Genomic DNA, 15,106 nt, shown 5'->3' on the forward strand with positions numbered 1-15,106 from the left:
AACAACCATACAAAAAACATGATCATTACGCAGACCACACACTTGCTCTGAATACTCCAAGTCTTTGGTTAGCAATCCACAAACCACACAGATTCCCACCATCAATTCAAATGTGCACAGATCCTCCACCAATTCTGAGACTTTTCCAGGCCTCATCAGAGGCTCATGCTAACCTCAGATAAACTATGACAAGTAGGTGAGTTCCAAAAGCTAACTGTGCCAACTCCTAAGAATAGATTTTCCTACAGAATTTCTCACATTGCTATGCATGACAGCAGGCAAAAACAGGACAGGGGTCCAGGAGGCAACACAGAAAAACAGTCATTGTATTAAAAAGACGAAACTCCAAATTCCAATCCTAACTTCAGCATAGTATTTTAGCTCTTAGAGTGAAACCTGCCTGCACATACCTCAGACTTGTAGGCACCTCTGAGTACACTTCCAATTTCTAGTTCAACGGGGCTGTTCACTAATCACAAAGATTATGCCAAAATAATTTATTCATTTAATGGAACTTCCAAAGCAGTAGAAATGCTTTGTTTATTCCTAAATTCACTGACACATATTGGCATACTCTGTACACCTTTCGGTCACTGTGCTGTGCTGTGAGAGACAAAGATGATTGAGATTCCGGTCACTCCACTCAGGGGCTCAGGCACAATAACAACTACGCAGAGAGCCCTAGATAATTAAACTGGAACAACAGCACGGACTCAGACGACAGCAAGCAAACTGATCATCCCCAGTGGAAAGTGCAGCGTGAACCATGGCAGGTCACCCCTACTAGGGAGCAGACAGGCTAACAAAAGCTTTCATGAAGGGGATAAGGTTTCACAATCTATTCATCAGTTCACAGAAAGAATCTTCAAGACATAGGCCGACACTGAGCAGCCAGCTGCTGTGAAAATAGCATAAAATAGCGGTGAGCTGCTTCGGCTTCAGAGGACCATCCGTAGTCTTCAGCCACAACATACACTTCCTCCCTGAAAGGCTGTTTGCACAAGGAGAGGCATTTAAAGAGCTGTGTCAAAATTGGAGAAGAGAACTGCAATCTCCCCTCCCAAGACTAGTTATTTATTTTTTGGAAAAAAACACAAAACTTGCCATGGTTTTATATTTGGGGAAATTGAACACTTTGTTAATGATTCTCCCTGGGCACAGTCTTCTGAACTTTGTACAAGAGGCCAGTGGGAGGAGTAACAGTAAATTACCCAGGTGACCATTTCAACAGAGTAAACATAAAACAAGCTGCAGGCGGCAAAGCCTTGACATGGTGTGGAAAACCAGTGTTACATTTGGTCATTTTCCCTTTTAAGATTTCTGTTAAAATTGCCACCATTAGCATAGGTTCAAGGGAAGCAAAACCATATAGTCAGAAAAATCACAAACATTAGTCCATCATGAAAAGTGTTAGCTGTGGATCTCCCTCCTGTGCAAGCCTCACGGGGTGGGGTTCCCTCCACCTCCACCAAAAGAATTGAGGTCTGCTTTCCGCACTGCAACAGCCTTTGAGCTCCCAAAGAGCAGGGCTCCTCTTAGTGCTGTATCCCCAAAGTCTAGAAACAGGGTACTGAGAGATGTTGATTGTGGGAAATATATTCAGATCCTCAATTAACCAAGACCTGGTTTTTACTTAATGTGTTTTTATGGCACATACATATCTATATTTGTCTCCCATTAGAAAATATATTTTTAGATAATTCTATAGGAGGTAAGAGAAAGAAGGGTAGGCAGATTTCTTCTTAGACTAACTCAATTTGAAGATATCTCTAGGCCTCAATTTCCTCATCAATAAAATGGGGTAATGACAGTGAACGGCCTTGGCTGTTTTTCGGTTATAAAATGCTATGATACCTTTAATAGAATTCAAAGCTACAGTGGCGTCTCCAAGCCCAGGTCTGATGGCTGTCATCCTGCCTCCCCCTCTCCAGTGCTTGAAAACTTGGCCTCTTGAGGGTCCCTGTAATGTGGCCACAGGGCCTTAGCAAGCCGAAGACAAAGCTACAACTTCATGGCCTCCACCATGCATGGGGAGTGGCCGCAGAGGATGAGAGCAACCACAACGAGGCCGGCTGAGACTGGAATGGCAAAGAGATTTCTCTGGGGGAAGAATAGGACTTCAGCTCAGGGGTTGATGCATTTTGGATGGCACTGTTTAGCAATAATTAACCCAATAGGAGAAATGTGCTTTTTGTTGTTGTGTGGGGTTTTTTGTTGTTGTTTGTTTGTTTTAAAGGAGGCAACCTGAGGTATAACCTGTTGTCAGCATTTTTTAATGATGAAATTGGGAAGCCTGACAGATCATTAAATCTTACCAGAATTTATAATGCTTTAAAATTATTTAGCTTTTCATCATTTAAAGAATTCAAACAGAAACCCCAGACGGGAGCCCAGATAACCTAAGCCTCCAGATGGGCTCTTGCAGGTGTCAGAACTCTTTGCACCTGTGTGTAACGAAGTTTACCAACTTGCTTTGAGGTACAGGGGCATAGGGTCCTGAAGGAGGAAGAAAATAAAAAAGGGAGAAGTTAGGTGACTACTTTATATATCAAATTAAGATAATGATAGCCATACCTAATACTTTTGAATACTTATCATCACATGCTAATAAAAATTTCAAGCAATTTGCATATGTAAGATGATCACTATTATTACCTGTTTTTATATAGGAAAAACAAAAAAATCTATGTCTACAGTGGATCCAAGATTGTCAAAGATTACACAACTATTAGGTGATAAAATCAGTTTGCATATGTATGGTTTGACTGTATATCCCATGTGTTTAATATCACTGTATATGGCCTTTAAAAGTGAGTTAATGTTTCCCTGAAAATTCTTAAATTAAGATTAGCTATCACAAACATAAACATCACAATGTAGACTAAGAATGGACTCTCACAGTTAGATGAGCACTTTGAGAAAATAGTTTTAAATTCTGGATCCATGTTACAATCACTTAGGAACAACAACAAAAATAACTTAAGCTGGGGTCTGTACACAGTGATTATGACTTAGTTGGAGTATGGCCAGAGTAGATAGTAAGGACATATTGCAGGTGATCTCATGCAGAGTTAGGCTGGAGAGCACAGGTATGGAATAGCAAAGTAGAGATGTGTGAACCCAGGAGTCCTGGCCTAGTCAACAGTTCAACTTCGTCCCTGGACACACTAGCTACATATGCTCAGGAACTGCAGACTGCTCCTTAGTCTTGTGAACAAAACAATAAGATGGGCATTAGAAGGTTGAATATAATGTTTCCCTCTAATAAAATGCCCCCGGTATACTTTCAGACAAATAGTGGAAGACCCAAGACTATAAGAACAACACCGAACTGGGTTCAAGTCCTGCCTCAGAAAGCTACGGGGCATTCCATTTTGGGAAACTTGTACATTCAATAAATTTAATTGATATCAATGAAAACAGGACTTTCACTGAGCTGAGAACTGGGAATCTTGGTTGGTGTGGTCTTTGCCCTTATGGAGCTCAAAAACTAGAGAGTGAGACAGGTAGTGCACAATGAAATACACATGTAAATCACTATCTGTCTATAGTGTATCTATCTGACTATCAATACATCTATCATTTCTCTAATCTCTCTCTCTCTCTCTCTCTCTCTCTCTCTCTCTCTCTCTCTCTCTCTCTCTCTCTTTCTCTCCCTCTCCATCTCCTCCCCCCGCCATATGCATATATCCTACAGAGCCTGTTCGTCATGCACAGGACTTTAGTTTTGCTCCTAAGGGCAGGCAGAGGTATCGAAAGGCACAGGCATTGTAAGGTTTTCAGCAGGAAGTGGCTCAGCTCTGGATTTAATGATGACACTGATGGCTGCAGCAAGATAACAGACTGAAAGAAAAGAGTGAACGCGATTGCTGAGGTGCAACTTTCAGGTGGTAGAAGATGTATCTGAACTCGGCTGGTAACTGTGAAGATGAAAACAATGGACATGTGTTTTTGATGCTTCATGGAAGTAACAGCGATAGTACTTGGTAATTGATTTACTGTGTGAAGTAAGGGAAAGAAAAAATTTCAAGAAAGATTCTCATGTCAAGTTTGGGCAACATGTAGTGTTTATGCTAAGTGAAATAAGCCAGTCAGAAAAAGACAAGTATCACATAATTTCACTTATATTTGGATTCTAATGAACTAACAAGCAAAATAGAGACAGACTCATAGATAGAGAGAAGAGACTGACAGCTGACTGGAGTGGAGTGGGAGGGTGGAGGGTTTGAGCAAAACATTTAAAAAAGGGAAAAACTCATGGACATGGACAATAGTGTAGTGATTGCCAGGGGGAGGTGGATGGTGAAAGGTAGAAGAAGATAAAGGAGGATGGATACATGGTGATGGGCAGAGGCTTGACTTGGGGTGATGAACGCACAGATGATGTGGTGTAGAATTGTGCACCTGAAACCTCTATAATTTTGTTAATTAGTGTCACACCAATAATTTAAATGAAAAGGAAAAAAAAAAGACCTTGGAAATGTTTCCTATTAAATTTAAATTAAGAACAATTATAAAACTTGGACATAAATGTTATTAAGCAATAAAGTTAAATAAATACCACAAGAAGAAGACACTGAGTGTGGTTGAAGGGTACAAGTTGATTAAGAGTTCCCTAAAGGACATGCCAAATTGAAGGTATTTATGACATAACCAACCTGGAATATCAATGAGGCAAATTAAAATATATTTTTAGAGCTCAGAAGAAATATTTGCCTCAGGATGCAAATTACTTAATTTATGTATAAGTCACTTCACCCTTATAAATGTCAGTTTCCTCTTCTATTTACTAATTCAATTTACTAATCCCTAACTTAAAAGACTATTTTGAGTTTGGGAGTGTGTTGTATCATAGAGTACAGATAGAATGACAGTAGGGGAAGATATATTGATGATGATGGTGGTGGCATTTCTAATGGCAATTGCTCACTTAATGATGGGAAAGTTGCCATCAAGAGGAAAGATACTGGCTCTGTCTCCAAGAAAAGAGTTGCCATTAATCACAACTCAGGATGATTTCCCTCATTTCAGCATCTGTTTTTCTTTAGTCTTCTCTACAAGAGATGAACTATTTCACACAATTCTATATTGACACCTTTAAGTGTTCATCTTTATGTCACCAACTTGGTGATATAGCACAACCATGTCCTTCATTTACTTGGTTCACCAGCATGAACATGTTTGGCCAAAGACTGATCAATTGACCAGAGGAAGAAAACACAAATGCAAAACTTAACAACCATATATCCCATTAGACAGAGGTAACACTGGAGGGAAATGATACTGAAAGACATACGTAATACTTCTTATGGAAATATTTTGTAGCAATTTTATCTGTACATGGTATATATCTCATAGCCAAAATGAACTTGATATACAGCCAGAAGAGCTTATAACTGGTTCATAATAATTATTTTTAAGGACGCTAAAATTATTTTCCTGGTTTACTATGGAGTTATTTACTCCATGGAATTATTTAGCAGTAGTAATCATAACAGGAGACCTTTTATCTTTGTAGAATGTGGTAGGAGACCACATTTGATTCTACTCTTGGGCATAGAGAGAGAACCTTAGAGGTGGCAGATATTTGAGCTCTTGGAACCTATAAAGCAGAAGTTAAAATAGCCACAGACAGAGCTGAACCTGAGAGAGGGCCCTTGCCTGGGAGAGGACATGGTTCATGTCACTCCCAAAGCAGCATGCAGTGGCAACACAGACATGCACTCACATTGGTACTAGCTCTCACTAAGACAGGCTGCTTGTCAGACACTCTGCTCTATGCTTTATTAATCACAACTAAAGTGGCATAGCAGTCCTTGACGCAATCACCACTGTCATTTGGAGATGAGGAGACAGGGGCTCAAAGAAGTCAAGAGTGTTTGCTGGAAGAGTCATCTTTTTCAAGAGCAGACCATTCGTCCAATTGCTTATATCTGAATACTCACAAAGGAACCTGCTGCTCCCAATTCATTGTGACCAGGGCAAAAAGATGGCTCTGGCAGCATGACGGCAGCAGGAACCACCGGAAGTAGGACAGCCATTCTGGCATTTATAAAGGAAAACAGGACTCAGAGAAAGGGTTTAAAACATAAATACTTAGGAAAACTGGGACATGCTTTACTTCTGGAGGTTTAAATACAGAATATACACAAATAGGTTTGTGAGGATCTAAGAACCTTCAATTTATGTATGATAATTATGCATAATTTCAATTATTCAAGAAGAAAAAGTATGAGGGATTAGAGAAACCCATGTATAAGGAAAATTCTAATAAGCTAATAATTTTTATTATCTATAAAATGCATACACACACACACACACACACACACACACACACACACACATACACATACAAGATAGAAACAGTACTGTACATTTGAAAAATACAATAAAAGTCCCAAAAATGAGTAAGGCTGACTGGCCTCCAGGTAAACAATTAAATACACATTAAATCTCCATGGAACCTATGGCAGTTTTCAGACACTGAATTAGGTCCCGGGGAGCACAGAGGAAGGAGGGGTTCCTGCCTTACAGAACAGGCCAGGGAGCAGGCAGGAAGGCCAGCTAACTTTAATCTAACCAGGCAAGATGTGGAATTCAATCTTAAAACCTGAAGGGGGTCGCGTGACAAGGTCTGGGAACTTTACAAGTGGTAATATTGGATCTGGGCAATGAATGACCATCCGGAGGCATCCTGGTGATGGAGAATAAGGATATAAGGATATTTCAGAAAACAGGGGCAGCAATTAGGAGCCCAGGGAGTCATGAGAGAATCTCACAGTCTGTGCACTTGGAGGAAGGTGACTATGGGGTGTGGCAGGTAAAAGGGGGCAGTCCAGGTCTGTGAGGGTCCCCGAGGGGATGAGCTGGTGCTCCCCTCAGCAGTCCTGCAGCAGGGAGGCCATCTGAGCAGCTCCTAGAAAGCTGGGGGGGGGGGGGGGCAGGAGGGACAAACTTGCGAGTGCTGTGCATGCTGAGCCCGGAGGAACGAGGACATGCAGGGTCCAGAGACAGTGCTTGCAAAAGAAATCTACAGCACAGAATGGTTAAGCCAGGTTTAGGGAGAGAAGAAGAGGGACAAACGAAACAGAAGCCTTCATTTGGGGCCAAATCCTATTGGTCGGCAACTGAAAGCCCATGAAGTGCTCATGCCCAGTCTGCTCTGAGTGCTCCAATGAGGAGAAGGCTGTTTGAACTGAAAAGGTCCACATTATCTGCAGGGAAGGACCATCTCCTAAGATAAATTCCTGTGCTCCTGCAGGCCACATGGATTCTATTTTAACCTACAGGAAAGAAGGTGCAGATAGTATGGGAAACGCAGGTGTAGAGAGGCACCTGTCTTCACTTCCCACTTCCTCATTGCCTGTCTCCTGTGCACTAAGCATAACCAACCTTGCAGCTCCCCCCGCCCCTCTCCTGCTGGCCCCTCCTACTGCCTGGGCCCCTGTTTGGGGGATGTGGCTACTGAACTTCTGAGACTCAGGAGGCAAGGCCACGATGTCCTGACTCTGACTCCGGCAGCGACACCTGCTTGCTTCTCCCCTTTGCTTCCTTTGCAGATTGCTATCAGGCACATACAATCCCTTATTGCAGGTTGTTATTTACACACCTGTTATTCCATCTTTGAATGTCAGCAACACCAATCATTCACCAACACTTACTGAAAAGATACTGTCTACTCAGCTCTGAGCCTGGGGCTGTGTGACAGGCACAGCCTTGTGGAGGCTTAGAGTTGGGTTGGGTCTGAAAGTTGACAACAAAACAACCATACAATTAATTCAATGCAATCATAGCAATGCTTTAAAGGTAAAATGCCGGACTTATGAAAGTACAGAGAAAAGGTTTTATGTATGATTTACATCTCTAAAGCTTTATGTCATGCTTGGCACATCTTAAGTGCTGATTACATGTTGAAGTGAATGAATGAAGGAGTAGGCAGCAATTTCCAAAATGGCAAAAGTTTAAGACTTAAGACATTCTAGGACTATAAGATTTCTACCAGTCTTTAACAACATATTTAAATGTAATTTTGAGAAAAATGTTTATAAGTGCATAGTAAAAAGTAGTTCTTTAGAATGGGTGTATTCACAGCAAGTCCTTGCTGTTAACTGTCCAGCTGTCCTTTCTGGGACAACAAGACTAACTGATGTGTGTGCCCAGCCATTTCACAAATATTTATCCAATTCCCACTTGTGCCTATTGGGTGCTAGCACTAGGCAAGGTGCCTGCTCCCAGGGTGTGCATTCTGGCACAGGAATGGAGAGAGCAAATGACAAACAAGTGAGCCCAGACAAACATTATTCTGATTTGTTGGAGACACCAGGAATAAAATAACAGCACAACATACAACTATGGATTAATGCTGAGTGCACTGGAAGTAGGTGACTTTAGAGGGGCAATAAGACTGGGCTTCTCTGAAGATGTGACATTATAATTGATAATAACATAGAACAAAATAATTCTGAGACGTATTCTGTGGCTAAAGAATAGAAAGTGCAAAGGTGCTGGGGTAGAAAAAGCCTGGTGTGTTTAAGAAATAACAGGAGAGTCTGTATGGATAGGGAGAAGTAGAAGAAAGTTAAAGACACTCAATGAGGAATTTTATTTGCTGGTAAGGATTTTCACTTTTAAGTGAAGCCAGTAGGGGAATGATGAGGTTTTTTTTTCTTATTTATAAAAGTCACTTTGGCTATTGCAGGAAACAGTGGGCTTGAGGGATTGTGTCCTGGAGCAGGACTTCAGGTAGGGGTCTCTTTAGGAACTCCAGGTGGTACTGACAGAGACTTCTACTCAGGAAGTCAGGAGATGTGCATGGATTTAGGATATGACTTGGATGAAAGGACTGGTAGAGCCGCCGTGAACTGTGGATAAATTTCACAGGAGTAAAGGTTTGGGAAAATAACAATCAAGGCTGCTTCCTTGGTTTTTGCTTTAGCAGGTGGAGCCCGTTACTGAGATGAAGGTGGGGATGTGAATGAGCAGGACCTTGAGAGAATGGTAATCAAGAATTGTTTCTGCTACATTAACTGTAGATGAGATTTTCAGGTGGACATATGAAGTATACTGCATGTATAATTCCAGAGTCAGGCCAGGAGCTGCAGAGGTGGGTGTGTAAATGTTGGAAACACTGTAATTCAGCTAGGTTTGGGGTGTGGTAGATGGAAAGTGGAAGTCCTGAGACAGCCTGTGACTGAGTAGAAGTAACAAGTCAGAGAGAAGAGGGAGCAGGTTTTTAGAAAGAAAAAATAGCTCATTGAACCAAATACAACTGAGGGTTGAGTAGAGTGAGAACAATGAGGTGACCATTGGGTTGGCTGTGTGGAGGTCACTGGCAGTCTTGACTGAAGCAGTTGCTATGGTGCATCTGCCTCAGTCAAGAGAAAGAGGATCAGTGCTGTGTCCTGGACAGGCTGGGCTCGGGTGGAGCAGCAGTTGCAGTCCACAGCTGGAATTTCTTTTTCCTCAGGGAAACCTCCTTCTGATCATAGAACATTCCCAGTGACTGAATCAGCCCTACCCAGAATATGGAGCCTAATATCCTTTATTCAAGGTCAAATGATTGTGATTATATATGTTAACCACACCTAGGTAACACCTAGATTTGTGTTTAGTTGAATAACGGGCAACTATTGCTTTGCTAAATTGACACATTAAACTGACCACCACATGTTTAAAGACCCACTGAAATCACTTGCAGTATGAAGGGAGGTGAGCAGATGGGATCCTAACTAACACAAGTTTTGGAGAGAAGCTATTCTCTGAGGAAGAGGGGAGAGGAGGAGAGTAAGCTGAAAAACAGGACCACGGGCTTTGTTGTCCTTGTTTTGGTTGATAGCTTAGACAGCAAAATTGCATGTTTATAGGAATAACCCAGTAAAAAGGGGGATGGGTGAGGTTGAAGGGGAGTTTCCGACTCAGAGGACACGCTGAGATGTTGGTTTTGGAGAGAAACTGTGAAACGTTCTCTTTTTTCTGAAGGAAAAAGTATCAACACACAGGACCAGCTCAAGGATCATCACAGAGGACCTTCTGTGTCCAGCAGCCCTTGAAGGTGTTTAACTGCTCATCACTAGGATATTTACCTGGAGGTAGTTTATTCCCTTAGATGTACTTACTAGACATGGAGCATGCCTGGGGAGGAGTCCACATAGTATTGAGCTACTTCAAAGACAAAAACAATTAGCTTGGTCGAGAATCAGGCTTTAGCAGATCTATGAACCTCCAGATATTGTAGAACAATTTGCTTATCACTGTAGGCACTTTACTTAAAAGAGGACCCCTTGCTGCCATCATATTAACAAAGAGATCCACACCAGTGGTAGCTAGGCATGCTTCTCAAAGGTCTTCTTCAAACTTGCAGTCTTTTATTTAACTTGATGGTATGAGTCTTCCTTGCAGCAACAACACCACCATAAAAAACAAGGGCAACTAACTGGACTGAGAGAACACAAAAATATGAGGACATGTTAACACGTAATGGGGTTATTAAACCAAAATAGATAGTTGAAGTGATAAGTAGTTCAGCATAAAAGGTTCATGTTACACTTAAAAATTAACCCTCTAGTAGTAACAACTGTCATCAAGAGAAGATTTAACAACATACATACCACAACTTCTTTATCCATTTATCATTCATCCTACAATAGACACCTAGGATATCTTGGCTATTGTAAATAATGCTGCAAAGAACATAGGGGTGCACATGTCTTCTTGGATTCCTGTTTTAATTTTCTTTAGATAAATACTCAGAAGTAGAATTGCTGGTTTTATAGTAGATCTAGTCTTTTCAGATTTTTGAGGAATCTCCCTACTGTTTTCCATAGCATCTGCACCAATTTGCAGTCCCATCAACAGTAGATAAAAGTTTCCTTTATCTCCACATCCTAGCCAACATTTTTGTTGTTGTTGTAGATTTAGTGATTATAGCCATTCTAACAGGCATGAGGTGGTATCTCATTGTGGTTTTGATTTTTATTAACCTAATGATTATTGATATTGAATATCTTTTCATATGGCTATTGCCCACCTGTTTCTCTTTTTTGGAACAATGTCTTTTATGTCCTCTGCCCAAGTTTTATTGAATTGTTTAACTTTTTAAAATATATTTTTATTGATTTCAGAGTGGAAGGGAGAGGGAGAGAGAGATAGAAACATCAATGATGAAAGAGAATCATTGATCGATTGCCTCCTATACACCCTCCCCCCAATCCCCACTGGGGATCAAGCCCACAAACCAGGGCATGAGCCCTGACTGGGAATAGAACAGTGACCGCTAGATTCATAGGTCCACACTTGACCAACTACTGAGCCATGCCAGCAGGGCTGTTTATTTATCTTTTGTTATTGAGTTGTATGCATTCCTTATATATTTTGGATATCAAACCCTTATCTGATATATAATTTGCAAATGTATTCTCCCATTCCGTAGGTTGTCTTTTTGTTTTGTTGATGGTTTTCTTAGCTGTACAGAGTGATTTAGTTTGATGAAGTCCCATTTGTTTATTTTTGCTTTAGTTTTCTTTGCTCAAGGGAAGATATCCAAAAAGATATTACTCAACTGATGTCAAATAGTTTACTATCTATGTGTTCTTCTTGAAGTTTTATGGTTTCAGGCCTTACAATTATAATGGAATATTATGTAGCAATTAAAAAAAGAATAAAATCTAGTAATTTATGAGAACATGGATGGACCTAGAGGGTATTATGGTAAGTTAAATATGTCAGACAGAGAAAGACAAATTCCATAAGGTTTCACTCATATATGGAATATAAACAAATAAAACAAGACAAAATTAGACTCATAGAAAGAAGGGTCAAAAGGATCATGCCAAAAGGGATGGGGCTTTGGGTGAAAAAGGTGATGAGGAATATAGGCAACTGGAGGTCCAGTGCATGAAATTCATGCACTCAGAGCAGGAGCTCCCTCAGCCAGCCTGCATCTTCTTGCAGTCCATGAGTCCTCAGGGGATGTCCGGCTGACAACAGCGGGCCTAAACCAGCAGTCGGAAATCCTTAGCACTGCTGAGAATGTGGGTGAGGCTCCCACCACTGGTGCTGCGCTTGCCTGTTGTGAGCACAGCTTCTGGCTGAGCGGCGCTCCCCCTGTGGGAGCACACAGACCACCAGGGTGCAGCTCCTGCGTTGAGCGGGATCGGGCCAAAACTGTCTCTCCTACATCCCCTAAGGGGTCCTGGATTGCAAGAGGGTGCTGGCGGGGCTGAGGGACCCTACCGGTGCATGATTGGGGTTGGGGAGGGGTGTGGGAGGGGCCCAGGGCATGTCCAGCCTGTCTCACTCAGTCCTGATAGGCCAGACCCTAGCAGCAAGCTAACCTACCTGTCAGAGCATCTGCCTCCTGGTGGGAAGTGCACATCATAGTAAGTGGTTGAGCAGCCTTAGCATATCATTAGCATATTATGCTTTGATTGGTTGAATGGATGATTGGATGATCAGACACTTAGCATATTAGGCTTTTATTATGTAGGATAATAATATTGTATTAGGTGTACTTGGCAACAGATGAATACTAGAATTAGTATGGTAATCACAATGTAAGTTGTAAAAATATCAAATCATTATATTCAAATCACTATATTGTACACCTGAAACTAATATAACTAATATAATATCATATGCTAAATACAATTAAATAAAATTAATTGATTGATTTTTAAAACAGAGAAAAGAGGCAATGAGATAATCTGGATGCCCAGGATGCTTGGATGGGTGGCCTGTGAATATAGATGTCCTGTGCTTTGTGCTGTGAAGGCTGCTGTGGGCGGCAGCATCTCCTTGACATAATGGTTTGTCGACCCATCTGTTGTAAAACACATTCTTCCTGAAGGGGCTTGGTCAAGATAAAGACAGTCATTTCAGAAGTGAATTTCCTCTGTGCAGGACTTTATTTTCAGTAACACTCTATGTCCATAGCATCTCTGGGGAGCTTGTGAACACTCAGCTTTCTGAATCCCTACCCCCAGAAGCTGTAGTCCAGTGCGAACAGGACTGGGCTAAGAAAGTGCATTTTTAAGAAGCTCTCCTATGATTCTGCAGGTGCTTAGTGGTCAAACAGTGGAAAAGAGTACACACATGCAACCCATTAGGCTCTCTTGTCACCCAAACCAGGAATCTATTGAACTAATTTATACTAAAGTGATAGTGATCAAATGTGTTTTTTATTAGAAGTTATAGCATATATGTCACTGCTAAGGCAGGAAAACTATCTATTTTTACACAGTTTTAGATTTAAATATAAAACCTGAAGGAGGAGAATTATTGGGGTGGAAAATTTTCTTGTATAATTTTGACCTTCTTTTAGAGTGGTCATCTGTACTACCCATGTTTACAATCTTCTCTATATACAAGATAGGCTCTGATTTTAAGTTCAGTGCAAACAACTCCCAGAGGAAATAATGGCAGCATAATTCCAGGACAGAGAACCCAGGGTGCCCTGGGTGGAAATGTTCCTTCTCCTTCTCTTCTAGAGAAGTAAACAGGAGAAGGTTTCTTTCTCTCCTCCTGGCTCTGAGAAAGGGGAGAACTATCTCATACTCACCCATGGCTAGGAAAGAACTGAGCTTACATTATTATCTTATTGCAAGGAAAAATGGCAACTCAAACTTCAAAAGCCGCTAATTTTGAACTTTTGTTTTTGTTTTTGTTTTGTTTTGTTTTGTTTTTGTTAAGCTATCATCATCTGTTACCTCGAACGAAGCTCCTTCATTTCTAAATAGAAGAAGTGTTTGTTTGTTTTTTCTCTTCCCTGGGTTGAATTTCACATTTTCAAATGTTTGTAGGTTATTAAAGCCCATAGAATATGTAAAACGGTTGAGATTGCCTTTCTCCATGTAGATAAACTGGCACTGTGTGGCTAGTGCCCTCCCAAAGACACCAGTGCTGGCGGCCCACGTGGGTACTCACTGTAGGAGCATCCGTACACCTCAACCCGCATGCCAATCTTCCCACTCGGGTTCCACTCCAGGGGCACAAAGCGCACGAACCGGGCTCTCACGGGGTGCAGCAGCCTGTGGTGCATCACGCCGTCTGCATTCGTGTTCCCGGCAAAGGTCTGCAGAGAGAAGAGGCCCAGTGAGATCTGTCACAGGTGGGGCATCTCCTTCACATGCCAGAGCTCCAGGGAAAGCGGTGCAGACCCACACATGTTACTCCACCACGCCTGCCCAAGGACATTCTCAATTCCACAGATATTTCAAAGGAAATCAGACTGGGCTGAAAACTCTGCATTATATGTTGTTATATGTTTTTGGAAACACTGTACATTATTCTTTAATCCCCCCTTCAGTTTTATCAATAAGTCAATCCTAGCAAGTCATATGATGTGACACCTAGAAGCGTTAGAAAGTGGGTAATGCAATGAAGCTTTGATATCCCTGATGCTCATATCACTGTGGGATGGAAAACCACCGGCAGTGCCCTCTTGAAGGAATGGCATTTTTTAAGTAATTGTTACTAATAATTGAGGGCACTCACTATGCTAAGCACCTTCCATTATTACCATTTTCCAGATAAAAACAAAACAAAACACTGACGCCTAGAAAGAAAAAAAGGGGGAAGAAAAAAGTCTTCAATTTGTCCATTTGGTTAATACTAGTAGTGGGACTGCGACCCAATGCCAATGTTTTCCTATTCCTAAGCCTGTGGGTTTTCTACAGCCCCAGACTCTTCAAAGATTCTAGGGTGACAGTTATTAGAGGGGAAACAGGAGGATCCATTTTTTATGTAATTCCTTTCCCCAGTTCCTTGTGAAATTTAAGCAAAGGAACATAAAACATGGAAGCTAAAATTATACCTCCCAGCTTTCATTTGAATAAATGATTTCTGGAGTTGAAATTTTTATTTTCTCATTAGGGTAAAATATACACAACGTAAATTTTACCATTTTAAAGTCTATACTTCAATGGCATTTAGTACATTCATATTGTTGTTCCGCCATCCGTCACCACTCTCCACCCACAGAACCCATCATTCCAATTGTACGTGCCAGCTAGCACACTGTTTGCTTCTTTCTTATCAGTCATCATCGGCCTCTTTCCTGATTCAAGTATTCACAGCTAAAGCCTCCTGGCTAATGTCCTTCAAGCCAACC

At 41.3% G+C, this 15,106-nt stretch overlaps 1 protein-coding gene across 1 annotated transcript in view; it reads right to left on the reverse strand.

The window, feature by feature from the left end:
* Positions 1 to 15,106, reverse strand: part of CNTNAP5 (contactin associated protein family member 5) — an 876,948-nt gene that overhangs the window by 509,692 nt on the left and 352,150 nt on the right. Inside the window, exon 4 of the mRNA XM_036320828.1 lies at positions 13,921 to 14,068. Within this exon, the coding sequence (XP_036176721.1) occupies positions 13,921 to 14,068 (148 nt within the window). The remainder of the gene's footprint in view (positions 1 to 13,920; positions 14,069 to 15,106) is intronic.

This window comes from Myotis myotis, unplaced genomic scaffold, assembly GCF_014108235.1.
Source record: "Myotis myotis isolate mMyoMyo1 unplaced genomic scaffold, mMyoMyo1.p scaffold_m19_p_8, whole genome shotgun sequence".
Taxonomy (NCBI): Eukaryota; Metazoa; Chordata; class Mammalia; order Chiroptera; family Vespertilionidae; genus Myotis; species Myotis myotis.